This window comes from Mya arenaria, chromosome 1 (assembly GCF_026914265.1).
Source record: "Mya arenaria isolate MELC-2E11 chromosome 1, ASM2691426v1".
In the NCBI taxonomy this organism is placed as follows: Eukaryota; Metazoa; Mollusca; class Bivalvia; order Myida; family Myidae; genus Mya; species Mya arenaria.
In genome coordinates this window covers 639574-649615 of record NC_069122.1, presented here as the reverse complement: position 1 = coordinate 649615, position 10042 = coordinate 639574, and the positions used below count along the sequence as shown (strand labels likewise).

The 10042-nt window shown below is 36.5% G+C and overlaps 1 protein-coding gene across 1 annotated transcript in view; it reads right to left on the bottom strand.

The window, feature by feature from the left end:
• Nucleotides 1-554: 554 nt before the first annotated feature.
• The window catches only part of LOC128234827 (uncharacterized), a 90377-nt gene continuing 80889 nt past the window's right edge, over nt 555-10042 (bottom strand). The window contains exons 51-71 of the mRNA XM_052949361.1: nt 9901-10016; nt 8652-8856; nt 8398-8484; nt 8036-8157; nt 7694-7898; nt 7444-7530; nt 7083-7204; nt 6753-6957; nt 6441-6565; nt 5940-6144; nt 5788-5844; nt 4963-5286; nt 4669-4731; nt 4122-4346; nt 3864-3910; nt 3387-3524; nt 3050-3157; nt 2412-2495; nt 1763-1897; nt 1292-1343; nt 555-1152 (exon numbers count right to left, since the gene is read on the bottom strand). Of these exons, the coding sequence (XP_052805321.1) occupies nt 818-1152; nt 1292-1343; nt 1763-1897; nt 2412-2495; nt 3050-3157; nt 3387-3524; nt 3864-3910; nt 4122-4346; nt 4669-4731; nt 4963-5286; nt 5788-5844; nt 5940-6144; nt 6441-6565; nt 6753-6957; nt 7083-7204; nt 7444-7530; nt 7694-7898; nt 8036-8157; nt 8398-8484; nt 8652-8856; nt 9901-10016 (3047 nt within the window). The 3' untranslated portion in view covers nt 555-817. The remainder of the gene's footprint in view (nt 1153-1291; nt 1344-1762; nt 1898-2411; nt 2496-3049; nt 3158-3386; nt 3525-3863; nt 3911-4121; nt 4347-4668; nt 4732-4962; nt 5287-5787; nt 5845-5939; nt 6145-6440; nt 6566-6752; nt 6958-7082; nt 7205-7443; nt 7531-7693; nt 7899-8035; nt 8158-8397; nt 8485-8651; nt 8857-9900; nt 10017-10042) is intronic.

The window sequence follows — 10042 nt, the reverse complement described above, 5'->3', positions numbered from 1 at the left end:
ACCGTTGGCGATGATTCAAAACATATAAAGGATATTAACATGAAATTTGGTACAATTCGCATACGATTTGAAAGCTGTATTGATCTGACTAAAAGATAATATCTCCCTCGTGCAAGAACCCATTATCACAAATTATCGTTAAAATGTTGAAGTAGCGGGTAAAGACATTAACGATGATCAACTCAACTCATTATAAAAGTCAACTATAATATCTTCCAGTTTCGAATATAAGTATAGATTTGCATTTGTTATTTACATATAGCTTGTATTGTATGCAGTACATATGTAATTTTTATTGCGTGTGACCAGAGGCCGTATTCATTTAACATTTCTGATTTAAGAAGAAAGTGAAATCTAGTTGTTTTGATTGGACTATCAGATGAAATGTTCAATGAATACATACCGAATTATATATAAAAATATTAGATTACGATCAATCTAAGATGCTTATTAAAGTATGTCTCTTGTCGGTTGTTGTATTAGCTTGCCTTTTCCTACCATTTTTTCGTTGTATTAACAAGGTGTTTGTGATAGAAAACTAGTCGATGTTTCAAAGATATGCTTTATTTCCAAATCACAACAAAATGGTCAGGTCAACACAAATGTGTACCTACTTTGTAAATTAAATATAACTACAACAAGAAATTACTCTCAAGATGTATAACAAACGTTTACTTACGCTAAAAGCTATTTCATTATGATATGGAAATTTATAAATAAAATATACACTTGTAAAGTCGATCAAGTCCATTTTGGAAGTCCGTTCAGTGTTAACACATTGTCAAGTAAAGTGCAAGTTAGTGTCTTTTGCCCGAGCTTATTTCGCGCCAGAACATGCACTGCAGCCACACGATTTAGGCACAGAGTATGACTTGGTGATTTTTCTCCCATTCTTGCACGTAAGCTGCACGTTCCTTGTTTCACTTCCGGTTGCCTGACAACAATTGCAACTATCGGTGAATCCCTGCATCACGTGACTATAGGAAGAGCGCGAATTGCAGAACCCTGAACATTCGAGCAAGTCGGGAATAGGTTCAACGTTTTTGCAAACTTCCATGTTGTCCATAATCGTGAAGTAGCCAATCGTATCGTTGGGGTTTCCAACAACGAGCCGTGGAGCGCATGTCTGACATGAATGGCTTGTGACGTTACCTGAAATTACAATTATCGATGTATTTGTTGTAATATGAAAGGTTTTTGTAGTTCAGTAGATTTTTAATGTAGAAGAATGCTGTCGGACATTGTTGTTGGTATATTTGGCTTTACCAGTATAACAATGTCATATACTTACGTTCAGGTAGACATTTCATGCAACAGCCTGTGGCGTCGTAGGTTTCCTCGTTCTGTAATCAATCATAAAATTAAGGTTAATGTTTTCTTGTTGTTTTTATATAGTATCAAAACAATTGACAGCTGCCTATAACATTGACATTACAACTACAATTTAGCGATTATTTAATATTTATATGAAAAACTACAGAAACAAAACTACCATGGAATATCACATGCTCACTGGTTGACCTGGTTTAACCAAAATAGTACGTGGCTTTGTGACCAGTTGATGTAGCGATGTAAATAAAATAATCTTACACGATTTTATGAGCGTGATTGTTTGCAGAGGCCGAAGTCTTACACATTTATTGTTTTGTCAACCCGTGTATTTCAATTGAAACCATTCCGGAAACTATGGACTTCATTTTAAAGGCCATCAAATAATTGCAAGCAACTTGTTTCATCATTTGAAGGGAAATTGCCTACTCACCGCCTTGCAATCGGCCAGCTGTTCGTAGGCAGGACATTGCACGTGGGTCTCTGACACGAGGAACATGTCGAGTTCCGCGTCGAAGATGCACAGTTTGTCGTAGCATTTCTTTGACGTCTCCATTGTAGCACCGTCCTGTTTTGAAAGGGAACATAATGTTTACCAAGTCGTTTCATGTAAGATAAATAAATAGTGGTTTTAAAATCATAAATGCCATAAAAAATATAAAAAATAATAAAATAATAATAATAATAATAATAATAATAATAATAATAATAATAATAATAGAAATAATAATAATAATAATAATAATAATAATAATAATAATAATAAAATCATTATTATTATTTTAATGTATTATCGTTGGGGTTATACATTATATTATATAATTATGTAAATAATTATATTAACAATTATAAAGGTACATACAAATTGTTAACCGCGACCATGAACATGCATGTGAATTCATGTATACCCTTTTATACAGTATGATTTCTGAATAAGAGGTTAGGTTTTCGTTGGAATATTGGATTCGTGGATAAGCCAATCCACGAAAATTAATGTCATACGAATATTTATGATATCACAGAAATCAAATTGCCTTAAATATGTTCTCTTTAATATTCAAATTCTGAAAGGATATGATAACCTTGTAAATAGTTCCGTTGTTAATGCATCCATTTGGCTGGCAATCTCCGCAACATTGGTCCAGTCGGGCAATAGTTTTATAACCCTAGAACATATAAAAGGGCCTATATATATTGACCGGAACTTCAAAAAGCTATTAATCTGTGTCAATGCTTAATCTTTAATATAGTTATCATATATACTGCTTGATTATAATGTGTTATACAGCTTCAGAAAAATATGCGGTTACCGATTTTCGACACCATTACGTTACTGCTATAGTCAAATGCTAAAATGAGGTTACCTGGGACAAACCGAATGTCAAACACCAGAAATATTAATCATAAGCTTAAAATTGGCAAGAGCAAATATCCGTTATATAAGGGTAAGAACGAAACATATACAAGTATAATTTAGAAAATGCATGCACAAATATACCGGTTGTTGAATAGCCGCAGAAAACCCCCCATTTTTTAAACTGTTCTGAAAACTGTTCTGAAAACTAAAATTAACTCTCTGTGTCACGGTCACATGTTTTTTTTATCAAGAATTGACGAAAACAAAAGATCTTCATCGAACAACTTGGCATTTATTTCGGCAGATATCGTATACTGTACAGTTTTTTTATCGTTAGCAAACATTGCTTTAAAGAAGTTTTACCTGTGGACAAGAAGGACATGTTTCCTTCTGACACACAGTGTCGGCCACGCCCCCTTTATCGAGGCATGCACAGTGGGTACAGACGCCGTCAGACCAAGACTGTCCAGTCTGAAATATAGAAATCGGATGGATTGTACTATGTTATTTAAGCCCATCTGCTAGACAACTACAGTGAAGTATTAATTTAATCTACAAAGCAGCTTGATGATATAGACAATTTCGCCTGACAAATATGGTTCTAACTTACAACTGAGGTAAAAAAAAGGTACAAATAGAAAATATGATGTTACCACATTGGCGCTTCGTACGTTCTGTTAACTTCTGTTAACACATGTACCTGATATGTTTGTGTCGTGTTATCCGCTAGTTTATATTGACACGTGTTCTGGCCCGGTGGCGGAAACACGAGAATTTTCGTCATACATGCAAACAACGTGCAGTTACATCTTGTTTGTATCTCAACAGCGTCTTGGTCCTTTTATAAAAATATAAACCAGAAGGTCAGTACAGTTCATGCAACTTTTATCAATACGACGATAATGGTTTCTTGACCATTAAGATTATAAAAGCCGATAATTGAGGATGTTACTCCTCCTTTCTTGCAAACTCAACAAATCTTCAATTTCTTCCAAAATGCGGCTATGAAAATAAATGAAACTATTTTGAATGTCTGTGCTAAGAGTAATGCCCAGTTTTCGCATACCGTTACCAATTTCTTGAATCCAAATTAGTCGTTATGTTTATGTTTTAGGTCATTTGTTGAATTTATGTTTACACAATTATAGATGAAGGTAATTTAAGTGGAAGAATGTACCGGTTTGCAAACAGGTTTCGTCGTTGTTGGACAAATGGTAGGGCACACTGGAAAGAAAATCGTGAAAACGAGGAATGACAAATATTGTTTATCAATAATGATATTTAGTGTCAATTATATATGAGCATGTACTTTTGGTACGACACACGCCTAACACATACGATGAAACCTCACTCTCTGACCAATTAATAAACGATGTTTTTAAACTCACAATAACAATTTTAATATAATTACTGGTTATAAATGAGCGCTACTCACTGCATCTGTACGTAAGACAGCAATCAGACTCTCCAACGGCTGGTTCAAGTGACATTGGAGCGGGGCAGTTGAGTATTGGCGGGGCACATAGGTTCGGCTTACACACGACTATGTGCTTGAAGCAGCACCCGTTCGCGTCTATCACTGTCTGAAGCTCCTCCCCTTCTTTCAAAACTGGCTTCACCATCGGAAGACACTTCTCCGGTATGCACGGGGGCTTAATTGCTTGATAATACGAGCAATGTGTAGGTTACATAATAGACTGAAACAATTTGGTCTAACATAGTACATAAAATAGCAGTTTGTTTTAAAATTGCATAAATACCATTATGCTTATGTCATTCTCTTATAACTAATCATTATCTTAATGACATATGCGCAGGCCATATTGACTAGAAACACTTACCGCATACACAAACTTAGTAACATAAACATTTTAAAATAAATTTAGACTGACACATAGACGATACTTATGTTTCACGATTTAAAGAAAAAAAAACTCTACACACATCAAATTATAATATGACTGCAATTGCAGGCACCATACCTGGAACTGGCGTGTTTCGGTTTTGCATTACTGGCCCGTGTGGGGTTGAAATGAACGGAGACACTGGAGTGAATTATAAATTGTTAGTTAAAATACTTATTATAATCCATCATGAATGAAACGATAACAAAGTGCTAGGCATACCAAATCGAACAATTATTATGACATTGTGCACTTAAACATATAATGGTAGACGCTTGTTAAGTTAGGATAACAACATGCACTGTACGTATAATTATATACCAGTACATGACAGTGAATCGTTACACTTGTAGATTGCCTTTAAATATATACCTTCGCAGTCACAGTAGTATCGAATCTTGTAGTCACTGCATGGAATTGGAAAGTTGTTGTCATTTAAACATTCAAATCCGTTGTTGATGGAGCATGACAACATTTCCTCACTTTTGTAAGACGCGGTTCCGTTGACTGTAAAACATTCGATACCCTTGATACGTCCTTCGGGACAGAACACATTTAGTTCATGAGCGTTCATCTTCTCAATATCACCTCTTCCACTGTCTGGCTGGTCCCGGTTAATCCACCTTGACCACCGCGTAAGGCAAGGAACGATTGATGGCCCGCCGTGAGTGTGCGTGGTTCGGATAGTTGGCGGCACTAAAATAGTTAATACATTTAACAGATTGTTGTCTTGTGTATGCTGTGTCCCTTTTTCAGCTTTAGATTGGTATTGGTCCATTGAAACTTGGTTGAATAAAAGCTACTAGGCTTTGTCATTAGAAGTAAATTTGGTGATTTTATCGACTGAGCAGTAGAAACTGTAGGCTAAAATATCTCTCAACTGATGAACCAACTTATATTGAAAGGATGTTCGGATGAAAATCAATTAAAAAAATCGACAGACAGCTTAATTGAACTTTTAATGTAATTCAACAAATTTGAAAATAATGAAATTAACTTTACTCTTTAAATTAAATTCTCAATGCGTATTGTCTTGAAATTGGTGTCTTATAAATCTTACACGTAAATTTAATGATTCTCTAAAACTATGAAAATAAAATAGGCAACACATCTTATAAACAAAACTAATGCTAAATAGAAAATTATACCATCTGTATTGCTTGACCAGTTCGCATTCATGGATCTTTGTACACTTACTTCCCATTGTGGTTGTCCTTGGCGATTGTCCTATAGGTGGTGGTAATGTTGGTTCGGCTAAAAAAAACAAAGAAGATTTTTATGTACTTCAAACAATAAAAGCTGGAACTATGTCAGTTCAACTGGCAAATATAGTGACATATATCACCCACCTGTACATTCACAGAAGTATTTGATCTTGTAGTCACTGCACGGTACAGGGAAGTTATCATCATTCAAACAGACAGCTCCGCCCTCAATGCTACACTGCATGATTTCCCCTGAACTGTAAGATACGATATCGTCCGTTGTCCTGCACTCGATACGGGTAATATTGCCATGCGGACAGAAAGCAGCTTTTTGGGCGGCCGACCAAGTCTGAGTGAAAAGAACTTATTTGAGCACTCATGGTATTATACAACCAAAAGGAGGTTACTAGCGCGAAATCAATATCAAACTCAACACAGCAGTAACTATCCTTTCTCGTACAGTGATCACTGCCACCGCGCATATCACGTACAGACACACTTTTACATAAAATTCAGCAATTTGTGTACGTTAAGCAGGGATTATCTCTGCTCGTCAAACAGATCACAGCGTAGGGTAATTGGTGATTAAGAGTTTATAAACACAATTGCTCTCCAATATATTGTTGATTTTGACTAAATACTAACCTCCCTGTCTCCGTCGTTACTGTAAGGGGTATCCGTGTTAATCCACGATGACCAAGTGCTAGTACACTGGACAGGCGCACCAGTGGTCACTTGTCCGTGACTGGTTGAAGTACTTGCACCAGAGTCTAAATTAAAAAAACAGATTGAATTGTAATTTACTATTATAAGGGTAATGGGCTACCCTTTGAGTGGACATATCTGTTAATGATATAATAAATAAATAATTTAGTGTATGGTTACTTCACAATAACTTATTTAAACTAAACTAAGCTAAACTAAAACAGATGGACTCAAACATCAGAAATGGCTCACCAGTGCATTCACAGTAGTATCTGATTTTGTAGTCACTGCACGGTACAGGGAAGTTGTTATTGTTTAAACAGACAGCTCCTCCCTCAATGGTACACTGCATTATTTCTCCCGAACTGTATGATGCTATGTCGTCGATCGTCCTGCACTCGATACGGGATATCTTGCCATATGGGCAGAATGCAGCCGTCTGGGCGGCCGTCCAGGACTGAAGGACAAAAGAACATGGATAGTAATCCTCAGCCAGTTACTATCGGTGCAAGTTTAGATGATGACAATGGAAAGTTTGATTTATCAACTTACTAGTCAGTACAATAAAAGTCATATAAATACTTCTCTGTCTCCATCGCCACTATCGGGTGTGTCCGTGTTTATCCACGATGACCAGTTGCTAGAACACTGGACTGAAGCTCCAGTGGTCACTTGTCCTTGCAATGAGGTAGTCGAACCAGGAACTGTAACACGTGCATTAATGTGGTACGACATAATGGAAAAGCAGATCAAGCCGCTTTTAAACAGATGAACAGCCAGCTTTGATATATAACCATTGGACTTAACATGTAAGATATATTTTAATCGAATATTGTCTAGCTATTGTAAGTGTGCTTCTATCTTTTATTTTATTTTTCCATTTGTTATTTAATCCAAACCTTCTCAATGTATTCACAAGACATAAAGTTAACAAAGGTCCTACCAAGGTTGGGAGTCTGTGTTTTTACGCCAGGTGGAGTAACTGTCGGTATACCCCCAGATGTGCCAGTTGGGTGCAACGTCGGAGACACTATAATTGATGATAAAGTGATTAGATCAAAATTCAAATGAAGGGTTCTAGACGTACCAATGTTTATTATCGACCAAGTGTCAAATACGAATACATCATGACTAAAACAACACATCACACAACTATCTTAGAATAATGATCTTTATACGGTTGGTTATTATACCAGCACATTCGCAGAAGTATTTGATCTTGTAGTCACTGCACGGTACAGGGAAGTTGTCATTGTTTAAACAGACAGCTCCTTCCTCAATGGTACACTGCATGATTTCTCCGGAGCTGTAAGATGCGATGTCGTCTATCGTCCTGCACTCGATACGGGATATCTTGCCATATGGGCAGAATGCAGCTTTCTGGGCAGCTGTCCAGGACTGAATGGTAAAATAAGAAGGATAATTATCCTATGGCAATTTATATGTTGCTGTCAGTTAAACTTTAAACGATGACAAAAGAAAAAGAGTATTTAACGATTAACAACAAGCCAGGTCAACGAAAGTCATATACATACTTCTCTGTCTCCATCGCCACTATCGGGAGTGTCTGTGTCGATCCACGATGACCAGTTGCTAGAACACTGGACTGGGGCACCAGTGGTCACTTGTCCGGGCAATGAGGTGGTCGAACCAGAAACTGTAACACGTGCATTAATGTGGTACGACATTATGAAAATGCAGGTAAAGCCGCATTTAAACAGATGAACAGCAATCCTTGATATATATCCATGGGACTTAATATGCTAAATATACTGTGATCGAATACTATATAACTATTGTAAGTGTGCTTCGATCTTTTATTTCATATTGCAATTTGATATTTAATCCAAACCTTCTCAATGTATTCACTAGACAAAAAGTATATAAAAGGTCCTACCAAGGTTGGGAGTCTGTGATATTACGCCAGGTGGAGTAACTGTCGGTATACCCCCAGATGCGCCAGTTGGGTGCAACGTCGGAGATACTATAATTGATGATAAAGTGATTAGATCGAAATTCGGAATCAAGGGTTTTAGACGTACCAATGTATTTTAAGCGACCAAGTGTCAAATACGAATACATCATGACTGACACAACACATCAACACATACTATCATAGAATTAAAATATTTATACATTTGTTTCTCATACCTGCACATTCGCAGAAATATTTGATCTTGTAGTCACTGCACGGTATGGGGAAGTTGTCATTGTTTAAACAGACAGCTCCTTCCTCAATGGTACACTGCATGATTTCTCCGGAGCTGTAAGATGCGATGTCGTCGATCGTCCTGCATTCGATACGGGATATCTTGCCATATGGACAGAAGGCAGCTTTCCCGGCTGCTGTCCAGGACTGCAAAGAAATATTGAGATCTTGTTTAAACTACAAGAAACAAATACCAACGGAATTGCGTTGATGAATTGGTAACTTTTAATATTGGTCTTACTTTAATATGTGAGCGATGTAGCCATTTGGATCGCGTGCTATAAATAACGGATGAATTCAATGAATGGAGCCAATAGTGTAAGACAATAAGTTTGACTAAAGTTGCGTATTGATAACACCCCAGAATTATACAGTAATGTCGTGTCTAAACATAACCATTCAGAATAAAATTACATTGTATGTCAAACCCGTAAGTTGTTACTCTTACTACTTTGGACTTGGCCAGAACAGATCTTCACGTATATTCTAAGAGTTTGTTTAATATATTTGCAAAAAGCTACAGAAACATGCTCAGTAGCAAAATGTTTAAACATAAACACGGTTTAGTGGCAATGGGCAAACGCCAAAGACATAGAACACAAATTCACAAACAAGAAACATAGAACAGCACAAAACTATACAAACAACACAGTGCATAAATACTTATATATAATTGGTATGTTTATCAAGAATTGCTAGGTACCGCCTTGGAACTGTCAGTAAAATGTAAATTTACTGGGGGTTTAAACCAGTTTATGTGCACAAACCTCACTCTTATCCCAACAATTCTTAATAAAGATAAAACGCACAAGGTAAATCTTATCAAAGTATGCATTAACTTGAGGAAACTTATCAATAAAACAAATTACAATAAAAAACGAAAAGGTAAACCCCAAGTACTTCAATGATTAGAGATCCCAACTTTATCTGCAGACGGAGGGAAACAATTCAGAGCACCTAAGACTGAAGACTCAAAAGTACTTTTTTAATTTGATTGTAATATTTTCTGCAACGTGTTCATTTTTTGTTAAAAATGCAATACGCATTAAAAATAACAAGCTTAACTAAGCTGTAAAGAACTTTTGTGGTTTAGAGGATTCGCAATTCCTCATATCTAAACCTTTGACTCCCAGGTTCAGAACGTGAATATGGGCCAATATTATGACTCTACAAAGTTAATAAACGTTTAACCTCTCTGTCTCCATCACCACTATCAGGGGTATCTGTGTTAATCCAAGATGACCAACCCCTAGTACACTGACCAGGGCCTGCAGTAGATATTTGTTCTTGCATGGATTTGGTCGAACCTGAAGATGTAAATCATTAATTAAAT